The sequence below is a fragment of the Patiria miniata genome, unplaced genomic scaffold (assembly GCF_015706575.1).
Source record: "Patiria miniata isolate m_02_andy unplaced genomic scaffold, ASM1570657v1 HiC_scaffold_2, whole genome shotgun sequence".
NCBI lineage: Eukaryota > Metazoa > Echinodermata > Asteroidea > Valvatida > Asterinidae > Patiria > Patiria miniata.
The window spans coordinates 13189005-13215532 of NW_024037058.1; the positions used below are offsets into that span (position 1 = coordinate 13189005).

Below are 26528 nucleotides of genomic sequence, written 5' to 3' on the forward strand. Positions count from 1 at the left end.
GTCGTCTTCTTTGGGTGAGAATGTCTCGAAAAGTCAATGGTCGACCCACCAAAAAATGAAAAGAAAACGAAACATGACATGTTGATCATCATTTTTCTGTGCAGCTTGTGAATACCTGTGAGAGTTCCGAGTATTTTTAAAAGAATTTTGAAGTATGGGCATTTAGCACTAGTGTCTATGGGAATTTATTTGCAGGGTTGCATCTATCCTTCGTGGTGCAAACTTTTCTTGAATAAAGTGCCCTCTAATGTAGCGCCCTCTGTTGCCATTCCGTTGTGTTATAGCTTCGCTTGTTCCCCTTCGCTCGTACCCCCGCCCTGCAAACAGGAAGCTGCGATACTCTGATGAATTCGCGCTCTGATTGGTTGGATTTTGCGTGACCTGTGACCTGCAAGTCATCACGGAAATGACCCTGCAAGGTTTTAGAGCGTTATTTATTCCAATTTTATATAGATGCCTTTTTTTGGTTGAAAAGCGTGATGTAGGAAAATCTGAAAAACTATCTGTACATGTGTAGTAAAATTTGCTACACTTCCCTTCACTTGCTCAGGCTCGGTTTGAATTCACGAAAGGTCAATGATTGCATTATGCGACGCTCAAAATTTGTCCACATGGTCCGCAATGAAAAAGAATTCACATCCGGTGTGGGTTGTGTGCATTTCTATGAGAAGTTTTCGGATAGCATTTGCGCGCATTGGCTAACTACTGTCTTTAACAGCTGCAGCCGGATTAGATGCTTTATACATAGGTCATGATAAATTACCGCCGTGAGTTATGAAAACACGAATTTTTTTTTGAAGTTATAATGCTACAACCTGGCCCGCCAATATGCAGTATCACATTTCATATTGATATGAGCAAGTTGGAAATCGAAAGGAAAGGAAATGAGTTTTTTTGAGAAGGCGTGGACGTTAATATTATAATAATTGTGAAAACACGTAATGCACGTAAATAACAACACCAACTACACGATATAAATCCATTACTAGCAAATTGCGGTACCGAATCTGGAAGCAGGAAGCGTCCTGTTTTGCTGGTAACCCCCGCCCTGCAAAACAGGGCGGGAAGGACAGATGAGTTTCACAGAGCGGTTAGCGCCATGCACGCAAATGCTATCCGAAAAGTTTGCCATAGCACACACCATATACCGGATGTGATTTCTTTTTCATTGCGGACCATGTGTATACATTTTGAGCGTCGAATATAGGCGTCGAATGATATGCATTTTGACCCTTCGTGAATTCAAAACGGAGCCTGCATCCTGAGCAACTGACGGGAGTTGAAAATTTACAAAACAGACAAGTTTTGCAGATTTTCCTACATTATGCTTTTTCAACCAAAAAAGGGCGCCGCATTAATGAATGGAATAACAGAGTGCGGATGAATGACTGTCTTTTTAACGGCCGTTTCTAACCTTGCAGGGTCGTGGCCGTGATGACTTGCAGGTCACAGGTCACGCAAATCTATCCAATCAGAGCATTAATTTGTCGGCCTTTCCCAGCGTCCTGTTTGCAGGGCGGCGGGGGACGAGCGAAGCGTCCTGTTTCCAACCTCGTCCCCAAGGTGTCGAGCAGTACGCGCCCATCACTACCTGCTCTCGTCTCGCACCCTCATTTGCATGTGCAAGATTTTTGAACACGTATGCAAATGAGCGCTGCTACGAATTGACTCTGTTTTTACCCCAGACACCGCATACAAAAACAAACGCTAATGTGTAACGCATATCCAGGCACCAGACTGTTCCTCATTTGCATACGTGTTCAAAAATCTTGCACATATGCAAATGATCCAATACCAGGGTGAGAGAGCAGGTAGTGGTGGGCGCGTACTGCTCGACACCCTGGGGACGAGGTTGGAGCTTCACAGAATCTTGTGAAGGAAGTGGCCTATGCCCTATGTATAAAGCATCTGGCTGCAGCTGTTCAAGACCGCAGTTAGACAATGTGCGCAAATGCTATCCGAAAACTCGCCATAGAATTGCGCACATTCCATACTGCATGTGATTTCTGTTTCATTGCGGACCATGTGGACACAATTTTGAGCGTCACATAATGCAATCCGACGGTTCGAGATTAGAAACGGAGCCTGAGCGAGTGACGGGAATTGTAAATTTACAACACAGATAAGTTTTACAGAATTTCCTACATTATTACGCTTTTTCAGCGAGAAAAAAACATCTCTAAACTGGAATACAAGAGTAACGAATCAGTCTTAACCGCCGTTTCAAAACCTTGCAGAGTCATGACCTTGATGACGCGCAGGTCACTGGTCACGCAAAATCCAACCAATCAGAGCGTGAATTCATCAGAGTATCCCCGCGTCCTGTTTGCAGGGCGGGGGGTACGGGTACGAGCGAATGTTATAGCATGCACACACGCTGACTATTGGGGGCGCTCTTCTCAACTATAACAGCCATGACAGTTTCGTCATTATTCGAAAAACACAAAACTTCAACTTCAAGTTTTCCATCAAGATACTGTGGCATCAATATCACTTCGGATGTTGTAAGTAGGAAGGGAAAGAATGTTGCAACCTGACGCTACTTAAGCGGTTGTGTACAAGTCTATGGAGAGTCAAGAAAATTTTCTAAGTAGGCCATGGGAAAGATTCCCATATCTGGCAATCACTTGTCATGCTTGTTGTGCACAAACCCTATGGGACTTGTCTGAAAATTTGGCAATCCTTACTTTTAGGACACCTCTATTTTGTACGAGTTCTGTTCAAAACTGACTTTTGCAAATGACTGTCCAGTACCAATGTGACTTTTGCAGGCTAAAGTAGTCTGTTTTTCTTCAAACTCATGTTAGTTGTAATTTTGAAAGCACTTTCAAAGAAAATGTGACTAAATTCTACCTTTTTTTGCAGTTCGCCATCTTGCTTTTTAAATATATTTTCTGTTTGTCATCGTCGTCTTTTACCCCTCATAAATCAAAGCCCTGTCCTCTTTCTACAACATTAAACCTGCTGATATTCAAGAGGTGTCATTGCCAAATGTTCAAACATGTCAAATGTGCCAAGAAATATCAGATTTCAGAATGTCACTTTTGATTGTCATTTAGTCAGCTGTTTTGGTGAGTCTTTAACCTTATATAGGAACGGGGTCCTAAAGGTAAGGATTACCGAAAATGAAAAAGATTGGAAAGAAATATGGCACATTTGGTTTGAAAAACCTTCATTTTTTGAAAGATCCTTAAAACAAACCCTTGCACAATGGAACTGCAATGTAAACTGGGTGATTTGGCAGACTTTCAAAGTGGATTTAGCAGAATTTTACATGGTGTTACGGTCATCCTGCCATGTAAGATGGTTAGTCGGGTACCCACTGGTGATACTTCTTCCGTTTTGCGCATGCAGAACTCGGGGTACCAGAGTGTCATGCCTGTCTTTGATTTTCTGATCATTTTGAAAACATTCGTTGTGACAAAGTTGTGCCGTACTTTATATCAAATTTCTTGGCAATGCCAGATCCAACACTCGCGGAAATTCACAGGAAGCCCAACAAGTAAGTGATTCACCTATGGGCAAAATTATACATGGTTATATGTAGCGGATCAAAAGATAGAATGCTGTCGCTTGTATTTACCCGACGGAAGCGCGTGGCGTTGTATACAACGCCACTTTCACGGGTCTAGCCCCATAAATGTGGCAAATTTAATTACTGGACATGCTGGACTAAAATAAATAAAGGCCACACTTCCACCGGCACCATGTACAAAAAAAAATTTGAACTTTGTCAAATGTTGATATTCACATTTAGGCTTAGTTTGTATATTTTTGCTATACTAATAAAGTACTATAGAAGCATACTTACCCTCTTTATAAAATTATAGGCTAATCAGAAAGTGCTGCCTTTTTCAGATGTCTAATTTTCGTGAAATTTCATGTTGAAATTTTGATACGCAAACGTGTGCAAACGAATCTGGAAATTTCACGAAAAATAGACATCTCAAAAAGGCAGCACTTTCTGATTAGACTTTATTAAAAGAGGGTGAGTATGCTTCTCAAGCAAAATATACTACAAACTAAGCCTGAATATGAAAATCAAAATTTGACTTGTTTTTGTACGTATGGTGGAAGTGTGGCCTTTATTTACGGAGGTAGTCCAGTAAATTGGCCACATTTATGGGGCTAGGCCTAGGCAAGCGCTTGCCTAGGCCTAGCCCCATAAATGTGGCCAATTTACTGGACTACCTCCGTAAATAAAGGCCACACTTTGCTGGGCTGTACCGGTATCTCTTAGACTGAGAGCTGGATAAGGTTTAATAATCTATTTTGGGAACAAATCCCCTGATTGTCTTAAAGCATAGTATCATCGACCCTGATCACAGAATGGCCAGTCTTAAGTTTCGCTAGATCAGACTAAGGCCCATTGGCGCCATGCCAAATGTGGCCAATTTTGCATTTAATCACAATGTTGAGAACAAGAACAAAACCAGTATCATTTGATAGCTTGGAACTTGTAGATTATGGAAATATAACTTAAGAACGATTTTAGATCATACTAATTAACTTAAGAGCGGCCCGAAAAGCGCGGAGGGTGGGCGTGGCCGTCACTCCTTCTTTTTCCTTTTCGCTGATACTGTTGCAACGAGAAAATGAAAGCAGTTTGTATTGATGCCTTGGCACTTGTGGAACATAAAAATATTACTTAAGAGGGCTTTTAGGTCAGACTAATTGTATGCTTTGCATTGCGCAATAGTGCATATGTACGTCATTTTGGCGCGCTGAATACACTGCACGGTATCGTAACAAGTTGTCAGTTTTGGTGGACGAGATCTTACAGAGGGGTGAAATACGCCCCCTTTCCCCCCAAAAATAATTATGTTCAACTTGGTTAATCATAATGTTATAAAATGCAAATCCACAAGTAAATTGACATGTACAGTACACCATTATTTTGTTTCATTTGTAGCTGATGACTTTGATGCAACACACAGTAACATGGCAGACTCGGACAAACAACCAGTGAACAACATGAAGCCAATGACAGCCTCACGTCTGGAATCTCACAAGCTGACTTACACCATTGAGAAATGGTCCAGTTATTCTTCCAATTATGTGCCAGAGTAAGTCACCCATACATGTTCCTTTCTTCTGAAAAAATTGTAAGTTTTATGTATATTTTGCCATGTCTAGGCCAAAATTTATGGTGCTACATATTCTGTGAGGGTACAACTAGAGCCCTTCTATACCGGTACATATTTGCACATTGTCCTTTTTAAATAATTGACCAAATAATTGGTGACAAGATTTGCGAAACAAAAACCTGCTGTTCTTCTGACCATGTTTGCACACATGAAAATAATAAAAACATTAGTGAAAAGAATGCTTTCTATTTCACAGGGAAATCACAAAGCGCCATGTTCAGTTATACAAAAATACACAAATTCTTACGAAATTCAGATAAAAACTTGTTTACTTGGTACTTGGTTGGTTTTTGTCCTAAAGACTCCCTTGGGGAGTTTTAACAGGAGGCCAGAAACACTGGACAAACCCCCTTCTCTTAGCGATAAGTGTTACTGGGTTCTTTTATGTGCATTGCGTTACACAACACACGGGACCTACATTTGTAAGGCTTTATGTCCCGTCCGAAAGACGAAACAATGATGGTTAGGTGCCTTGCTGAAGGGCACAAGTGTCCAGACCCGGGCTCGAACCCACGTTCTGCTGCCTCTAAAACACCAGAGCATGATTTCAGTGTGGTGCTCTTAACCTTAACCGCTGGGCCATGACACTCCACAACTGTCCAAAAAATTTTTTTTTAAAATTATTACGAAAAATTAAAACTTTAGTAAATTATAAACACTCTTTAAAAAGATAAGTTTTCAAAGTGCCTTTTTAATAACAGCTTAGATACATAATATGAGGAGCAGAATTGAACAAATGAATTTACATACCGGTATGTATGCAATGAATATCTGTAGAATGGCAAATGATCTTTTGTTCTGTTTGTATAATTAGTGACATTTTATGCTCATGCAGGAATATTTTGGTAGATGCACCCAACGATCAGTCTTCCCGATGGTCTTCAGACAGCAACTGTCCTCCCCAGGTAAGTACGTGTATATTAACCCTAAAATGTCCTTGAGGACGGTGGGGGGAGGGGGGGGGGGGGGATGCTTGGGTTGTATCTTCCCAGCCCGCCACCCCCATACATGTTTGTTTCAATATCACCATGCAATTTTGAGTTTATTAGTATTAATCAAATTCAGTTTATGTAATATGCATGCTGATAAGGTATTTTTAATTGATGAAAAAACTGATGCAACTATCATGACTATGGAACTCTTTTCCATTCACCTGTATTATCCTGTACAATTTTTTTGCCTTCCTTCCAAACTTCCAGTAGTATAGCCCCAGTAGTCCACAACTTCAATTTATGTACATGTAATTTGGAGCTTGTTGTTAATGATAAAACTACATTTTTGTACATGTATCAAACTCTTTGCCAATGATGTTCCCAATCATGTGTTAGTCAGAGGATCATGCGTTTATGTGTGTATAAGCGCCACACTATGAACATATGATATGTAAGCATACAAATTTTATACGCCAGCCAATCAGAGTCAACTTTCAGAAATTTTGACATGGTTATGCTCATAAATGTGGACGAAGCTGATGATTGGTCAATGTGGCTGCCATGTTTTTGCAATGCAACAACAGGTTACCGAAGACCCGATAGAAGGCGCCCGCTGAATGGTCAGAATCTGGAGGACAAGACGCAGTCTTGTTTTGCATAATCAATTGCGAATCTGTTTGTACATATCATTCAGTTGAACACCCTTCCTTTGGAGGGGGACATTTCATAGACTAATGATGTCGTCTTGCCCTCCCAAACTTCTGGCAGTACCTGACCCTGAAACTGGAGAAGTGTTCCTTGATTGACGCCATCTCCTTTGGCAAGTACGAGAAGACGCACGTCTGTAACCTCAAGAAGTTCAAGATCTATGCAGGGATGACTGAGGAGCATATGGTGGAACTCCTCACGAGGTATGTAGTCTGGTTTCCGCACCAAAAGATTGCTTGCAAAGCAGTGTTTTTGAGTCAGAGACCTTACATGTATACTCAAATAATTACCTCCAACCTATTTTCCTATTTTCCCCTTTGTTGTTACTACTTTAGCGGTTTAGAAAATGACAGTAATATGGAGACGTTTACACTGAAACATGTGGTCAATGGCTCTCAAGTCCCTTGCAGATTCATCAAAATAGGTATGCAAACTATGTGTAGAATCCCCCCAAAATCATGAAAGTACATCCTCATCCTTGACAGATTCATTTTATTCCATTTCTGTCTATAAGGTTTTGTAAACAATCGACATCTTAAGACTAATACTGAGAAAACTGTTTTTTAGTGAAGTTCACTAAAAAAAATTGATCTGGTGTTTTTATTGACGCCACATTTACGGGTCCATCTCATTTGCTGAAAAATGTGGCTTTTGTTCACTAATTGCTGCACGGGGATGTGAAGCTCAGTTTGGTTTAGCATTTATGTGTCTGATTGTCTGGGACCTGTAAAAGAAAAAAAATCTGATACCAAACACATCTCAGATTTTTATGAAAGAAATTTGCATCCATTAAGCTGAACTGTAAACTTGGTTAGTTCTTCACAATGTTGCGTACTCTGTCTACAGTGCCTATGTTATCCTGCGGGCCTAGCTTCAACTTCAGCATCTGGTATGTTGCAATAAATGGCATCGATGACCCTGATACAGTTCAGCCATGCCTGATCAAGTACAACAAAGTGAGTGGCATATGTGAGGCGTTCTGGCAAAATAAGACGAAACTGAGCAGAGATCAAACGTATGGGTATTAGGAAAGAGAATAGAATTCTCCGTGCAAAACTGTTTGTAATACTTCAACTGGACATTTTGTTGACATGTTATGGCTGTTTAAAGTTCACATTTATCGACATGTCAAGAAAGTATAATACTAAGAAAAAGTCCCTTGAAGTTTTGAGGTTCCGAACATTTTGCAAGAAGCCCGTTCAGTATTTAAACTGTACATGTGCGCACTGATATTGGTCACGGATCATTTGGGATAATTGAACGCTCATTGAAGGCGCGTGAACGTGCAAGGAGATGGTCGCACGACACTCGCACGTTAATTGTGAGCAGAATGGGGATTCGCATAACGTCGTATCAATGATTTTATTCTGAATTACCTTTGACCTGGACTGCTTCGTCGAGATATTGAACTGTCTTATGAGAGGAACCAAAAATCTGGCAACACCTTGGGACCAAGAATTTCACATTATTTCTCCTCAAACGATAACTAATGCTTTTCCCTTTGTTGTGTGCAGTATCGTGAGCGAGAAGCAATCCGTCTCTGCTTGAAACATCTAAGACAACACAACTACAGCGAGGCCTTTGAGACGTTGCAGAAGAAAACCAAGATCAGCTTGGAACATCCCACCATATCAGAACTACATGAGAAACTGGTGAGAAGGAATAGCAGAAATGTACTTTAAATTCGATCCTGGTTGTTTTTTTTGCCATGAGTTTAAACAGGACAAGGATTGCCCAATCAAGGTGGACCTAGAGAGTCTCCCAGTGTTGTAGTAGAGTACTTTTTTCCAAGTGAGTACTGCCGAGTACTTAGGTTGCCGAGTACGAGTACCTCCGAATACAAGAACGGGTCTCCGAGTACGAGTACTTGTACTTCCGAGTACGAGTGCGAGTACTTGTATTTCCGAATACGGCCATACGGCAAATGGTTCATTTGGCCCAGGCTCAGTCAGACCGATATACAGACCCACTCACGGCTAGCTGTTAAATGTGTTTGTCCGGACTTGCACAGAAAAAAATCAGGAAATCTCGATTTCTCAACAAGCCAATCAACCATTTCAAATTGAAAGTATCGATAAAATAAGGCCATTGTAGGTGAAGCTTTAACATTTTTCCCCTCGAGTACTGCTATTCGAGTACGAGTACTTTTATGATCGAGTACGAGTACTTTTATGATCGAGTACAATTTCGACATGTCGAGTACAAGTACTTTGCTGCCCGAGTACGAGTACTTTGCTGCCCGAGTACGAGTACCGTCATTTCGACATTCGAGTACGAGTACGAGTACTCCAAAAAAAGTACTCCAGTAGTACTCGAGTACGAGTACCGAGTACGAGTACCACAACACTGGAGTCTCCCAATCTGTAGTCATTGAGTGCATAATCTGGAAATTGGGCCAGTATTTGTAGTGTTGAAGTCCTGCCCGACCTAATTGCCATCCCCAGGTAGTGAACGGTGACTTTGACTGCTGCGAGCACATCATCGAGCGGGCCTCGGAGGAGGGCCACTTTGAGCAGTACATCAGCATGCAGGACTACCTGCCGCAGTGGAAGCTGCTGTGTCAGCATGGCTCCCTGGAGGACGATGCCAAGCCTGGCAAGAGGGGTGGTCACCAGATGTGCATAGACATTGATACAGGTCAGGAGAATACAATCACTTCATTGCGGTATAAAGGCATTCATTAAAGGGAATATACAACATTTGCTTTTGCTACAATTTTCAAAAATAAATGAATTTGGAGGATAAGTGTGCTATAGAAAATATTGTTAAACTAGCTTGTTTCACGTTTTGAGTTCGGAGATGCTGGAAAATCCAAGAAAACCAACCATATTCTTGTAGTCTTGTAGTCCCCACTTAAGATGAGACGTTGCAATTTATAGACATTGGGAATTGTTAGGTGAGAGAATCAGTCTAGCAGGCTTGTACCCCTTCACAGATGTGTAATCAATTGCAAGGTTAATGCAGAATGACTAAAGATGAAAAAAAAGCCAGTTTTCTCCAACGATGGTTGGCCGACCAGCGTTGGAAAAATACAAGTTTTCTTGAAAATGTCAGCACACAAGGAGCCACAATTTTACAGTTTGCTTTAAACGATCATTCACTAACAGTCCAGTAAGATATTTTGTTATAATTTGATCATTTCGTTTTTTGATGTTTGCAAATGTTGTATCTTCCCTTTAAACTAACCCCCTTGGTTGATTTACTAGGAACCTTCCTCACCATTGTACACTCCACGCCTAAACTGTTGGACTCTGATTATGGTGGTATGCCTGACTCCATGTAAAACATAATCAGTTTACTAGTGCAGTACTCACTCCAACAGACTCCAACAAAACAGAGATGCAGTTGGATGTTTGAAGCATTGGGGTGGTTAGGATGTATGTAACACAAATACCAGGGTTTTGATGAATGCGACGTGGGAAAAGTTCACCGGACTGCCATGACTTATTTGTGTGCTATAAAATGTGTAAACTCTTTCTGCGCATGCAAAGGACCTGACATTTTCGTTGCAAAATTTTAACAAATTTGTTGTTTACATGCTATATAATTATTTTTGGTTTATTTATTATTCAAAAAGATAAACTTAATTTAATGTAATTGAAAATGCTGAGCCTTTCAAGAACAACAAAATTTACAGTTTCATGGCAAGGGGCCTTTCCTTCCTTTTGTTTGAGATTCGATCCCCCCTCTCAATTCCATTTTTATTTTCACAACATGCCTAATGAATATTTTATATGGATTCTTACTGTTTTCACTGATGATTTACAGTTTAGTGAATATTCTTTCAGAATTGAAAACAAGTAAATTAAAATCATTACCTTTTCACACCTTGCATACAAAAATCTATAGGAGAGCGTTGAGATCAAGCCTTATTAAAAATCATTTTAGCGAATGTTATTGCATGCTGAGAAGTTTGTTGTCACATGCTTGCTGTCAACCAACTTGTCTAAGGCTTCACTCGGGTAATACCTAAAATAACACCAAGGGCCTTGGAACATTCAGTCACGCGTATGCTGTGTTGTACATTGAAGTCTGTAACACTTTCGTTGACAACAAAATGAATAGGGACAATATAACGGTGAAACGCTTTGAATCCTGTGGAATTACGGGCTTTATAAGCACCGTATTATTGTTATTATTTTGTACATGTATTGCAAGGATGTAGATTCACCGTTTATGTTGGTCTTGAATGTTTTGTCTTGGTATTGTAGAAACCGTGTATTTATACGGCGGCTGGGACGGGGCACAGGATCTGTCAGACTTCTGGGCTTTCAGTGCGGCGACGGGCCAGTGGACCTGCCTGTTCAAGGACACTGCAAAGGAGGTATGCTGCAACCTTGTGCGTTCAATCAATCAACTTGGAACTTTAAACATGTACAAGGCGCCATCTGGAGGAAATGTGTACTTTATAATGGCACTGTGATGATGTCATTTTGTGTCGATCAATTCACCACCTTGAAGTTAAACTTTTCGATATCATCTTGGCAGTTTACCTGCATAAATTCCACTTTCCAACATTCATACCATACATGCCATAACCGCATAAAAAAATAATATCCTATATCCTAGAAAAATAGGCGACACAGCAAGGTTATTCTTCACCAACAAAGACACGTTCTAGATGAACATGTAGTTCAACCTTTCCCTCCTTGATTTAGGGTGGTCCCTCCGCCCGATCCTGCCACAAGATGTGCCTGGATCCACAACGCAGGCAGATCTTCACATTAGGACGGTACCTTGACTCCTCTGTCCGAAATGTGTATCCACTGAAGGTAAGCAGAAACCTAAAAACGCTCAAATACTTTTCTCAGCTTTTTTTTACCAGCAATTGCAATACCTGCAACTTTGCCTCAGATTAGCTGATTTCCTCTTTCTTTACTTCCCATGTGTGCCATTAAAAATAGAAAAATACTGTACAAAGTCTTTGAAAGATTTGAATTTACTCTCTTTTTTATGGTGACTTCCCAGTTGCATGCCTGAATACCCGAGTTGATCAAGCACAAGCTGCACAGATCACAATATTCTTTTGTCAATGTTAAAAGGGAATTTACTTCCCCCCCCCCTTTTTTTTTTTAAAGAGGAACATATCATAACTTGTTTTTTGTTGTCATCTTCTCTAGAGTGACTTTTATGTGTACGACATTGACACCAACAAGTGGCTTCTTATATGTGAAGATACGGGTACAGAGGGGGGCCCTAAGCTCATTTATGACCACCAGATGAGCATGGACTCACAGAACTCCACCATCTATGTGTTTGGTGGGAGAATTCTAACAAGGTTTGCTGTAGTAAAGGATGTTTTAGTTATTCACAGCTTTAAAGGTAATGGACGCCATTTGCACACATTCAAATATTAAACTGTCAAAATATACTCGATTGGAAATGTAAGTAAACAGGATCAAGCATCCGGTGAAATTAAAGCGCCTGAAGTACATACATGTACATATATGTTGTCGTTTTCGAGAAAAGAGGAATAACCATCACTTCCTCGCAATGGTTAGGTCCAAACCGCCTCACTTTCCATGGAAACCTATTCTTTTGGTCGAAAAAAATAAAGATACATTTTCACAGTTTTCTCAAAAAGTTTAATATCTACTTGGCAGATTTGTTTTGACTGGTTTGTTTTTGCAGTAATCTGCTTCAAATATACATGTAACTCATGAACAACCTGTGAAACTTTGGAGTCCATACGCTATAACTTGCGAGATGTATCAATAATTTTGTGGTGGATGGAATGCGCCAGGCCGGGTACGCAAGTAACGCCAGGCGAGTTCCCAGTCTACGGGAGAGTTGTATTGTTCCTTGAATCGGCAAAAAAACATTTTTGTTGTTGCAAATGGTGTCTATTACTTTTAAAGTTTGATATTAAGCTGACATAATTTTGAAAACATGTAGTTTCAGCAGTGTTGTAGACAAGTTTGTCACAAACACTGTGAGTGGTCAGCCAATGTATGATAGTTGACCCTAATTTCATCCTGTGTTCGAGTGCAGACATCTCACAACTAACTTGTAAGTTTAAATTTTTACATTGGATTTTGCTATGAACGTACACCTACATGTATGTAATCTTGTAAGCCCAGTGCTGTTCTAGAGCTTGTGAGAAAATAATTTACAGATTGGGTGGACTCGAACCCACGACATCCTGCTTACTGGTGCAGATGTGAATAACCACTCTGCCACCGAACTTTCAGGGATCAGCTGGCCAGTTCAAATCTGATGTAGCAGCGGTTGCCACAATAATTTTCTTTATAATGGAACTTTGTGTCTGTCATTTATCATTTCTGACTCCTCTTCCATCATTGTCCTCCCTGCAGTACCTTACTGTCTGAGGAGAGGCCTAGTGAGGGTTCCTTCAGCGGTCTCTACTCCTACCATGTACCCACCAACACCTGGAAGTTACTACGCAGGGATTGTGCCAGTAGTCTAGGGGGAAGGGACATCAAATCTAGGATAGGGCACTCCATGCTTCTCCATCCAGTAAGCAAACCCAGACGTGTACATGATGCAATTAATATGCAGGAACAGTACGGATAAGATGACATCGTAACCAACCCTTCCACCTTTTCAGTCACAAACAGTCAAAAATGTAATGCGCATCCCCTCACATCACATTGAAGGACGGTGACAGTTGCAGCCAGCCAATCGTTCTGTTTATATACAGCCTGTCTAAAAAAAAATGGTACAATCAGAAAAAAAAATGGTTAAATATGAAATTTCCAAATAAGTCGTTCTTACTTGGCATAATATTAAAGAACAAAGACTGGGCTTTCCAATAGTGTTTGTTTGATCTTATTTGCTGTTGTCAATTCAGAGATATAATCAATTTAGTGCGATACACCAAAATCGATTTTGTGCCACTTTTATGCATGGGCAGAGTTGTTTCGAGTACTGTGCCATGCTGTCTTGAAGCTCACAAAAGATTGCAACTTGGCAAAAGAAACAAACTCGATTTTTGTGTTCCGCAGTAAACTGGAGTTATCTCTGGATTGACAAAAGCAAATGAGATGAAACAAAAAGTATTGGAAAGCCTGGTCTTTTTTCTTTAATGTGATGCTCAAAACGACTTACTTATGTTGAGATTTAATATTGAAAAAAAAATCGTTTTCGATTGTACCATTTTTTTTTAGACAGGCTGTACATGTACATTGTATACTGTAGGGAGGACTTAAAAACAGTCACTTGATTAAGTTTGACTGCTGAGATGGCTTTGTTCAGTTGTCAGTCATAGTACAGTAGAATGCCACTATACTGAACATTCAGCTATAACAAACATCAGCCTTTGGCTCCCAAATTGTATGTACTATTAAGCTGAACATTACTGAGTTCTTCAAAGCCGAATCCATATTGCTGGTTTGTCTATCCGAGAACGCCTCTCAACGTCAAAAGATAAAATCTTGTCTTCAGGTTTTCGGACGTGAAGTGGGCCGTCCATGCATGCGGAAACCATGTGGTACCGACCGTGTTGGTCATTTTTGTTGAATGACTATTTACATGTATACATTTGTACATGAACATTGGTCATTTTTTGTTACATGACTAAATGTACATGCACGTGGCTGGACTTTTTTTCATTTTCAGTCAGTTAATGAATTTAAATGAAAGTATATTTTGATAATTAATTCATTATTTATGCAAAGGGGAAGTACAGACGCCATCTTGGCAACTTTGAGTGTCATACCGGCCGCCGAGTTTAACTGGACAGCATGAACTCCACCATTGTATACCAAACTTTCTTTTGTAGAGCCCATCTTGTTGGTTATACCAACGTTTTCCTGTATTTGTTCCAAAAGTTTTAACCAAAATTTAAATGGAAGCCAAGTTCAGTTTCCCAGCCACTGACAGTATTATTTGCTGAACGTTTCCAGGTTCTTCAGAAGCTGTACATCATTGCTGGCCAGCGAGGGAAAGACTACCTGAGTGACTTTTTCACCTACAACATTGAAACGGATGAGATCGAGGTGATATCAGATGGCAACAAGAAAGACAGTGCCAGTACGTTGGAAGGAAGAATTTGTTTTGGCTAACTGAATATCACATTATTATTTACCTTTTGTCACTCTAGCACAGTTTCAGTGTACAGTGCAATGTACATGTCCGAAAAGGGAAAAAAAATCACCACTTTCATTAGTGTTGTAGGTGAGCACTCTTCAAGAAATAATCTGTAGACAGAAAAATAAGGACTCACGGCTGCCCAAATTCTAAAGACAAAATATCTCAGCCAAGTACTTTTTCAATACTTTTATTATATAAGCTGAGATAATACAAAAATTTGATTGTCTAAAATCTTGCACTTAATTTATAAGTGTTTTCTTAGTTTGTTCACATCAGATGAGCTCAAAAATTGGTCAGCTTCACGTAGAGCAATAATGTTCACCCTCTCCAAATTGAAAAATAAATTATTTTACAATACTTCCAAACAAACCTAGCAAGTCCTTTTAGCAAATGTTATTTTCACTGAGGTAACAGAAGTTTAACACGTGACTTTAACCTCCACAGTACCAGCGGCAGGTTTCACCCAGCGAGCTACAATCAATCCAGACTTGAATGAAATCCATGTGTTATCGGTGAGTGCAAAGTTGCTGCTTTTGCAAACACTTTAGTACAATGATAGTTTCCTTTATATGCCCACATTACATGCACAAGATATACTTAAGGTGCTGTCAGGTTTATAATATACAATGGTTGTTTTAATGAAGCATTTATTTTTTTCTGCTCTGTGCTCATTAGTACTTCCTGTTGTCATGTGACCTCAAAGTATCTTGCAAAAGACCCTCAACATTTTTTTGTTCTCACCGATAAGAAGTCAGTCTATGGAAAAATATGTGAATATTATGCAAAAAAAACCCTGTGTCGTGACCTCCAGATTCTGACCATTCAGTGGGCGCCTTCTACTGTGTCTTAATTTGGTAACACGATGTTGTATGACAAAAACATGGCAGCTATTGACCAATCAACAGCTTTGGCCGAATTTCTGCTCTAAATGATGTCACGACTTCTAAAAGCCACTCCGATTAGCTGGCACGCGGGGTTGCATGAAATTTACATGTGCGGATATATCAGACATTTTGTAGTGTGGCCCTGCTGCACACTTGAATATGATCCTCTGACTACTTAATAGTATGGTAATTTCGCATTAATGTTTTATTTGTCTTCTTTTTTTGTGGGTGTGTTCAGGGCTTGAGCAAAGACAAAGAGAAGAAGGATGATAGTGTCAAGAACTCTTTCTGGGTTTATTACATCAATCAGAACAGATGGTGAGTTGCTGACGAGACTAGGGCACAGGGTTTTACGACGATAACTATGGCATGTAAGGGGGTGTGGGAATATATACACTGAGAAACTGCACAACAAGAATCGTGTCAGCTGTTCAAATGGAAAGCAGTTCAGCAATATGAGACAGTATCCTGGTATGGAAGCCGTAGATGAACAGAAGATGGCCCTTCATGATCACTCATTACAGCTACATGCCAGGCAGATTGTGTGCATACACTGGTTCACACAAGAATGGCACAAATACGCACCACTATTGGAATGAACACAAACTGAAGCATGTTTACAGGGCAGCAACACATTCAAGAGTCATGCCCAACTCTCTTATTAACTGTTGAATTGGTACTTGTGAACAGAGTCCATGAGGTAATGTGACAATGGGGGTTTTCCAGGAGATGTTGAAACTCTGAAAGGGGAGGTACTTCAGCTCATGAGTTAGGGCTGTTAGACTAGTTAGGGCTTTGCATACTTAAATTGTTTTCGATTGAAGTTTAGTCATTGAATTGCAGTAGGAACTTTATTACCGAGAAAATGTTGATTGCATGTATATTGCAAAATTCACCTGTGTCCAGGTCCTGCGTGTACAAGAATGAGAACAGTGACCAGCAGTACTGGAGCAGCCGTCAGTGTGTGGAGCCCTGCCCCCGGTTTGCCCACCAGCTAGCCTACGACCACAAGCACAAGAGGCATTACTTGTTTGGGGGCAACCCCGGCCGGTCTACGGCTCAGCGCATCCGCCTTGATGACTTCTGGTCTCTGGAGGTAGGCCTGTGTTCGATGAGGCCTGTAGAATTCCTTCAAGTTAACTCCTCAAGATGCGAAAATTCTTAAGACAGAAATGATACAAATCAATGGTTAAATGTGTTTTGTATGACCAGCTGCTTGGCCTGCTGGGCACTGTGCTCTGGATCACAGCTGCCAATAACAAAATTTCAGAAAAATAATTCACTGATGCTAAAAGTTGAAGTTTGTTTTGAACATGTATCTTGTGTATGTCTTATGGAGGTTGGAGAGTTGTACTACATCAGCAATAATTCTGCTATTTTAAAGCAAGGCTCGATCAAGAACCATTGGTAGTCTACGGGTTGTTCTGTGATGTTAACTTACCCCAGGCACTAGTAGTAACATGCGAATGTCTTTAGTCCAACGATGGTCAAATTCACAAAACTTATTTGTCCTGGCTCCCTACCGTGCATTATGATGGCACTGCTATAGAGTATCAAAGTATTTTTGCATATTTTGATTCATGCACATAGCTTAAGTGTATGTTGACATCAACGCGTGTGAACCAGAACAAAGAAATCACGCTTTGGTACTCTGTTGTAACCTGTGATGCAACCAATCTCATTAGGCTAGTCGCATATACATGTAGTTGACAAGATTAAGTTCAAATATCATTGATAAACCAGTGTTGAATCAGAGTTTCCCGAACTGTGGGCAAGTATCATTCCTGATCATACTTTCTCTTTGATTTTGCCAATAGCTTGTCCGGCCGCTGAAAGACCAGGTAGTAAGGCGCTGCAAGCATGTGATACGCAAACACCGCTTCCAAGAGATTGCCATGTCTAATCCCGTCCAGGCCCTGAGATACCTGCAAACGGAGCTGTACGAGACGGTCAATCACAAAGACAAGCAAGAAACCAAAGAGGTGAGGAGTCTGCAGGCATGCAACTTTTCCTCGGATCCGCTGATTTCCTCGTTTTTTACTCCTCATGAATGCCATTACAAATGGAAAAACACTGTATAAAGTCTTGTGTGGTTTGGAATTTCCTCGTTTTTTTACCACTGATTCATGCACCTTTTTCAGTAAATTGTCTATAAAATCATTTTGGTCAAGTATACATATCTGTTGTTGCGCTCATCCCACGTCCTTTTTGCAAGAGTTTTATTGGTACAAGGAAAGAGGGTTCTGGCATGAGAAATTTTTAGTGCATGCTCGTCAGCCTTCTGAAACACAACCTTTGATTTTCACATTGTGGTTTTTGATGAATCAAACTGGACAAATGTAGCCAAATGTATGTAGACAACAATTAAGCGAGAACCAAATAATAGTTGTGGGCAAGTAAGTTACAAATCAGTTCATAAGTAACGGGGGATAAACATTCTCAAAGAAGATGCGCACAATCCTTCAGATGAGCCGTGGTTGTTAGCGACAATTTTCTCTGCGTCCCATGGCTATACTGCTTGCCTTGTGTTGAACTCTAGTCTGGTGTCTGTCTTTCTATCACTAGTTCCAGCTGCTAGCCTCAAGTCTTTTCAGGCCACGACTCGAGGTACCAGACCACCTGCTGACCGTGCACATAGAAGAATCCCAGCCACATTATTCCACTAGAACTCAGGTATGAGGACCCATATGTGTGACTGGAAGTAACTAAATCACTTGTTTTCACTAATTATTTACAGGTGAATTTAAGGATCAGAATGAGCTATCTATTTGATCCGTAGGATCATTGACGATGATCATTTCTTGTGTGCGATATCCTGACTGAGCACTCGGGCAGGATTTTCAATCAACCAGTCAGTCCAAAACTGTAAGGCTTAGTATATAAGCCCGATTTATGATAACACAGGGATACATGATGTCGGGGTCCTACGGGATGAGTAATCTTCGCAGAGTATTTTGTACCAATCCTTCGCTCTCAGAAATATTTTTCTCATTAAATCAATAGGCTTGTTTCCGGGTATTTACTCATGTTCTCAAGAATGTTGTCAGGTGCATTGATTTCTATTGTGCAAGAATGTAGCACAAAATGGTCTTGCAACTTTCAAGTCATTTTGGTTTGGTCAGGTTTTGTTTGGTGACATATTGGTTCTCCTTCCTCATTACCCTTCCAAACCTGATTATAATTAATTAGCTATTAAATGTATAGTCCATCATTTGTTATTTGTGCATTTTGTTCGTTTGAAGCAACAAAAGTGCTCAAAATCTAAAGAAGGGTGCTGAACAACTAACCTGATGAAGTTTCAGCTCAGCTTCAGCTGTATATTTCGAGAAAAACAACATTCTAGGATCTCGATTTCAAATCAAAAGTTGCTGAATCATGTTTTGAATCGGGCCTAACTTCAGCGCTCGAGACACGTTCTCACTGAGCCGATTGCAGCTATGCGATGTCGTGCACCGATCCGACGAATTATAGCAACCACGCGCATGTTTGCGTCATGTCAACGCTTGCGCGCTTAGCCGAATAAAAAAAACGAACTACACACGAAAATTTCCAATGCTTCCAAAGGCCTTCTTTCGTTGATTTCTTCAAAATGACAGCTTGCCAGAAAGAATAATTTCACAGGGAGTTTAATCCCATTACTATCTTTCAACCAAGTATGTTTTTCAACAATAATTACGTCAGTTAGTTTTTGAATAGCTGCAAATGATGGACTCTGGCTTTAATATAGGGCAATAGGTTGACTTTTTTGTCTCTGATGTGTTGCATTTAAAAACCACTTTTTTATTTCTTTTTTTTTTTGTTTTTTTGTTTTTTTTTGGCAGCTGTTTGACACGTTAGTCAATTTCTTCCCCGACAACATGTCCCAGCCGAAGGGAAACCTGGTGGATCTCATCATCTAGAGGGCGCCACATGTCACAACCACTTGTAGAAAACAGTGTACGGACTCCGTGCACAAAGTACCCCTCAACGGTTGCCGAGAGAGTTGGTGGAGACCACTGGGAGGGACATTCAAAACGCATTGCTGGCAACGCCTGATGCTCTCAAAATAAGGATAATAATGTGGTCAATTTGGTCTCCACCGTCACAGGTGCCCATTTGTACTCCTTGGTGGAAAGAGTCAGTTGTAGTAAAGTGTCTTGCCAAAGAGCACAGGCATCATGTTCCCCGTTAGGGTTTGAACCTACGTACCCCGTCCCACAAGTCGAACACCGTAATCATTGGATGATGGTATGAGCTTGTGCACGTTTGGAATAAAATAACTCATGCATGCTTTACGTCATACATGTGCAAACCAGTACATGCACGTGTTGTGTCACTCCCACTGCTGCTGTCAAAAGTGGTTAGAATTAAGCACCATCTACAGCAACTGTGCAGGCTCTATATCTGCAATAAGCTGCTAACTAAACCAGCAAGGCTTTGGCTTGCTGAGTGTGCTGTTTTCACCCAAGCCACATATGTGAGGCGTTCTCACAAAATGAGATGGACCTGGGCACAAGCCGTAGCGGAGAGAAATGCAAAACCGAATGTGGATAATTTATTTTCGATATTCAGATTTATTGATATTTGTTATCTTTGATATGTTTACTACACATATTTTAAAGAAATAGCATAAAATCGTGGAATGATAGTTTTGGGGAAAAACAATTGGTGTCTTTCATTTTCACGAGAACAAAACTCGATACTCCGGTTTTTTTTACATGTCGATTCATGTGAAATTTAAACAGCCATTACATGTCAATGGAATGTCCGATTGAAGTGCAACAAACAGTATAGGTCTCGTTCAAATGACGTTATTTCCTACAGACCATATGTGACCCGCTCTGCAAAAATGAGTCAGATGTCTCCAAAGCCACTTTTGAGCTAAAGGTCTTTGAAAGAATGTTGCACAGTGTTTAAGCAATTGGAATCCTCAACATTTTAAATTCTACACAATGTCCATTTTCATCAAACCAAACTGTTGAGGATTCCAGTTGCTTAAACACTGTGCAACATTCTTTCAAAGACCTTTAGCTCAAAAGTGGCTTTGGAGACATGTGACTCATTTTTGCAGAGCGGGTCACATATTTCCTACAGACCATCCACGTGCATCAGCATTTTGAGCGTCAACTTGCATAACGTGCATCGGTTGCGTCGTATATTGAACACATTTCGAGCAACAAGCGCACGTGTTTGGAACATTTTCAACACTGCGCAATGCGGGCTTGACTGCGTATAATACGCAGTTGCAATTCTCCTACAGAGATGGCCGTCATTGAACGAGCCCTATTGTAAGGAGAATTTTATTCTCTTTCACAATACCTGCAAACCCTCATTTCGACCTCTGCCCAGTTCTGTCTCGTTTTGCAAGGACGCCTCACATACATGCTCCGTGTGTAACTTCAACATTTTTCTGTAATTTGGTCCCATATTTTATTGAAGTTGGCACAGTGATATGACAATTTAAAAAACGATCACTGCCTTTGTACCTGTACGTATATTAACAAAATCACATTGAAAATGTACTGACATCACTAAAAGTGCATTCAAAGGCACATGAAATGAACTTAAAAAAATAAAAAAATCATATTCTGGTGCCATATCTATGCCTCTACAATGTACAAATATGGGACACTCGTTTGACTTTCAGTGTACATGTGTTTCATTGAAAAGTGTCCTTTTCACTGTTTGCAAAGGTAAAGCTATTTTATGAAAACTTGGTGCATTGCTTACTTTAGGTACACAGTGTAGAGTTTCAGAATTCTCACTTTAAAATTTAAGTCTGAACTTTGAATCGTTCTGTCAGTTTCTGTGCTCCTTTTTTTCTTTGATTGGCAATTATTTTGAACAGGACAACTATAACACTCAAATATAGCATAGGTGTTTGTGCCATAGGTGTTTGTGCCATAGGATTTACATTTAATACCAGTTGCAAAATAATGTCCCCACACTGTTGGAAAAACCTTACAATATTATTACCATGTGGCAATTTACAGAAAGTACTTTGTGAAATGGGCATTGTTTCATGCAAAGTAATTCAATACGGTATAACTGGATTTTATTCAGAAACCTTTAATAGAAATTACGTGTTATATACTTTTGTTGAATTATGTTTTCCTTGATTATTTTAACAAGGTTTCATTCGAATATTCTGCGTTCCTGCCATGTTTTTAACAAGGAAATATTCCAATATTCACTGTTTGGGAAATAACTTTTGATGAAAGGTTTCCGAAATCTTCACATTTTTGATCTTTTTATTTGTTTTTATATTTTAAAGACTTTTGACATTTTTTGTTTCTCTCTTAAAAATGTTTTCTGTCATTAAGTGAAAATAATGCAATATCTATATTTAAAAGCCTCTTTTGTCATGCCCTATTTGTATGGATTTAAGGAACTATGCATATTATGGAATTGTAGATACTTACTTTTTATTCCTCATTTTGGAAAGCGCTGTGTTGATCCTCCTGAAAATGTTAATATCTGCGACAGTTTGTTTTCATTAGTTTTAATTTGTTTCATGTTCTTGCTCAGTTTCTGTCCTAGTATGCCAACTCATAACTTTCAATCCACTTACCCATTCGTTTGCGAATTAGAAGTTTGATGGTATGGGTTGCAGCTCCAGAAAGAAGCTAAATTCTGGCAGATTTCTATATTGTTTCTCATTGCATTCATATTGCATGGACAACTTTCAGAAGTATTTATTACGTTCACTAAAAACAAACAAGGGTTGGGGGAAAAGTTCACCAGTAAGAGGTAATGGTTAGCCCCAAAGCTTAGAATGATTTCTGAACGTTTTCAATATTAGAAAATGATCTTGTCAAAATGAAATCAGGTTTTTAATGAAACAATAACTGCCTGGAAACTTGTGTTTTATTTCCTGAATCAATACTGAATATCTTTATTCAGCTATTTATTTTCGTCACTTTGTGCTAACCAACTTTGAATAAAATGCTGAACATTTTGCACAAAATCCCAACTCGGTTGTGCCGTCAAAATACACTGAGACGTCATGAACTGCGTTCAACGCGACCGAAATATGATCATGTGGAACCCTGCACCGCGTCAAATATATTGTGAACGGCAGTGCCTTTGGGCTCAAGACTGCCGCATGCCAGCTGTCGAACTATGCCCGCTATGTCATGGCTGTAATATTGATTCAGGCGGCAGGGAGTCGTTGGTGTGTTGACAGTTCCTCGGCCCCATTTCACTTTGTTATATTTTCCCCCATCGATGCCGTAGATTCGAGCGGATGTGACGGCTAGAATTCCCTTTCGTTCAGGGAACACATTGAGGTCGTTCTAATGACGCCATTGAGTCGTGAACAAAATCATGAACGAAAGTTATGATACTGACGTACTTTAGCACCGAATAAAGGGCGATTACTGAATCCGTTTTTCTGCATATATTTTGGTAGATACTACTGCGCATTATTAAATCAAGAGGTTTTCACATATTTGTCTCAAAACGAAAACTATAGTCTAAATTCCACCAAATCATTTCGTTCCATCTCAGTCCCTTCCCAGATGTCCAACTAAATAGAGCAATATACGTTAACTAATATAGGCTTTATAGGCATTCATCTTTCACGTGGAAGTTATAGGCCCATATTGCCTGAGGATGTTGCATAATATTATTATGATCGTGGGGTCATATTATTATGAACATCTAGTACAGACTCTAGATCTCATGCACCTCCTGCAATAATTTCCAGCCAGCAACATTTTGTATGAGACTTGTTAACAAATAATTGCCAACTGTCTCTCATGGAGTTAACCTATTTGCTCTTGTCTTGCCAAACGCATGTGTGAACGAGAACTATAAAGATCGTATTATGAATCCGACACACCATGTTACGGCAAGCAATGCAAATTCAGCACACACAAAAATTGTACAACCCAAAGTTTTTAACTTCGGAAGTTTTACTAGCTTAGGGCCTAATAAGAAGCTATCGGTGCAGCCAATTTGGTTATTGGCCCAACAATATCAATATAGTGTACTGACATTTTCCCTTTTAAAAGCCTCGATTATGGGGGCCATGTAGCCACCACGAAATCAAATACATTGTAAGTAGTGTCCAGCAAAATCTGTCAAACACATTCGCACATGGCGGAATTACAAAAACACATCGTCTGAATAGGCCCGTTAGAAATATTGAACTTGTTTACCTTCTTGCATCGTAGTCTTTTGCAGTACTAACCGGTAGGTTAGTTTAACTATTAAGAAAGAGCTATATAAGCGCTAGGCCTACAGTGCCAACGGGGCCGGAATAAGGTTATGGTCTTTGGAAAAAGCAATGCGGGAACTGAGCGTTTCCTGGGATGCCCCAAAATGAGAGGGTCTGATGGGCCCGGCCCAATAGGCCTGTGTGTTTATCCGCTACGGACTGTCAAGTAGCTGTCATGTGACAGAGTTGACTTTGATAATTATAAACTAAATGAATAAGATGTATAAGTTAACTGAAATGGTCAAGTAGTAAAGATACGCCATGGCTAGGATACGCCATACTTGGTACCAAGGGCATTGCAAGCGTGCACCGCTGGAACCTACGTTTCGGTCACTGGCAGTCCATGGGCCAGGACCCCAAATTTCATCAATTGGTACCGTATCCGAGGTGGCAAAATCTAGTTGCTATTTTTTGATTGCTGTGCATCTAAAGTTTATATTTTTCAATATAGTACCGCAGCTTGTTATTGGATATCACACCTTGAATGCCCAGACCCCTTTTAACGTTAACCCTATGAGTATCAGGGGGCGGGGAAACGACCCCCCCCCCCCCACACACACACCACAATGAAACTTATTATACCCCTGAACGCTTTGGCTGATCGATATGAAATTCGGTGATCTCTCCTAACATCTACCAAAGGTCAGTATGGTACAAAAACAATTCCTTATGATGTTCATTGTTACAATGGTAATTCAGTTTTCTAAAATTTGTCATTTTTGTGTGTTAAACATGAATATGCATTTTTGGATAGAACCCATTTTTTTCTCCCATGGCCAGCCCTATCATGCACTTACTCGAGACTAAAATTCATTTCTACTCGACTAAGCATGCTGGGAATCCAATACGCTCGAGTGAGAGGAATGGTGGTTGTACGTAGCCCATCCAGAGACGTTTCTCTTACAGATTGGCTTGAGTACCGGTACCTGCATCAAAAAGATGTTAAGCTATACTCATTATGAAAGGCGATCATATATTTTATGCCCCGCGGCGAAGCCGAAGGGGCATACTGTTTTCGCCTTGTCCTTCCGTGGGTGGGTGTGTGTGTCCGGACAAATCTTGTCAGCGCGATAACTTGAGAAATACTAAACATATGAACTTCAAATTTGGTTTGTGGATTGTTCTTGGTAATCCTAAGAAGCCTATTGCATTTGGTTGCGGGGCATTTGTGTTTGTAAACACACCTGACTTGTTCACCTAGTGGCCGGTTGACACAGAAATTAACACTATTAAAGTGCTGTTACCTTACGTGGTACGAACATCTGATCTGGCCCATGGACTATATCTGACATGCAAGTGGCATGATGAACAATACGTCCATTAGGCCTACTTCCCGTTCGAACGGCAATCAAGTACCGAAGAAACGGATGGACCTTTGAATTATTGCAAGACTTTTAGAGTATTCCTTCTTCCCATTTTGGGACATAGAATACTCTCACAGTATTGCAAAGGTCGATCATTAACGTTAAAGACCTACGCAAGCGGGCGGAACATAAACATGCAAGGAAATCGGTCATTATTTATACAGTTTACAAAGAAGTGCAGTAAACTCCGACCTACCGAGATAGCCGAGTGAGTCTATAGGCTATTATTCGAGGATGATCAATTTTCTGAGCTGTTGATTGAGGAATTGGCGCTGGTGTGGGTGCACCATTTTAATTACAACTTTACTTTCCATTTCCATTGGTCGAAACCACGTTTATTTGCGGAGGATGTCGCAAAGGATTGTGGGCACTCCGGAATAGAAACCGGTTCGACCCCCCCCCCCATCCCCGGCCACACGTAGTCAAAACATTCCGAGCATGCTATAACTGTATAGGCCTACACTCACAGTGGCCCCTACAATGGCGACAGCATTGTGCCAGCAATTGTGAAGATAATCCGTTATCAGGTATATAATGTAGTTGTTTTGTGTTGTAGCTAACTTTCGCCTTGAAGGGGGGCGTCCGCAGTGAATGTACAGCGTATTTTAGCGCGTTTAGAATGGCCACGTGTGCCCGCGCTCAACATCGGATCTTTTGCAATTAATATGGTAGGCTGATACGAATTGCAAATCAGGGGAAATGGAGAGGTTCCCACTGTAAAATTATACTGTGCAGGACAGACAGTTTTTGTTTTCTGTGATAGTACTAAGGGGAACACAGAATCCGCATGTGTTGATGCTCTAGGCTAGAATGTGGAATCTATCCCGGTAAATTCAACCACGTACTTTTGTACTTGCATTATATTCCGCCTTGTATAGTGTTAATTGTCTCATGAGGGCGCTATAATTAAGGTGGGTTAGCGAGTTACCAGCGCCCTTGGATTCACAACGCTGGGCACGTGGACGTCATGTAAAAAACAATCGAGTGAATAAAGTATGCACGTCGTGGCACAGCAATTGATGTGTGCTGTACTACTCTTGAACTGGGATCCAACGGTTGTATAGGTCTAGTCGTTGATTAGTCCGATGCCGATGTACTTCCCCGACCGTTTGGTCGTTTATCATGAGCTGCTGGACTGAAACTGTAAATTTGTCACTGTTAATGATGAAAACCGTCAGAGGTTTACAGCACTGAGTATTTTTTGGTACGAATTGCAAATTACTCTGAAGTGGACAGTGCGC

The 26528-nt window shown here is 40.4% G+C and overlaps 1 protein-coding gene across 1 annotated transcript; it reads left to right on the forward strand.

Annotated features, from left to right (window-relative positions):
- Nucleotides 1-2364: 2364 nt before the first annotated feature.
- LOC119726565 (muskelin-like) lies at nt 2365-22675 on the forward strand. Its single transcript, XM_038198303.1, has 19 exons — nt 2365-2504; nt 4913-5066; nt 5983-6052; nt 6848-6990; nt 7123-7211; nt 7634-7743; nt 8302-8439; nt 9232-9424; nt 10999-11111; nt 11446-11559; nt 11908-12065; nt 13102-13264; nt 14653-14779; nt 15284-15351; nt 15962-16041; nt 16630-16819; nt 17541-17705; nt 18289-18396; nt 19545-22675. Exons 2-19 carry the CDS (start codon nt 4942-4944, stop codon nt 19620-19622), a joined length of 2232 nt encoding a protein of 743 aa, XP_038054231.1. The 5' UTR covers nt 2365-2504; nt 4913-4941; the 3' UTR covers nt 19623-22675.
- The last annotated feature ends 3853 nt before the right edge of the window (nt 22676-26528 follow it).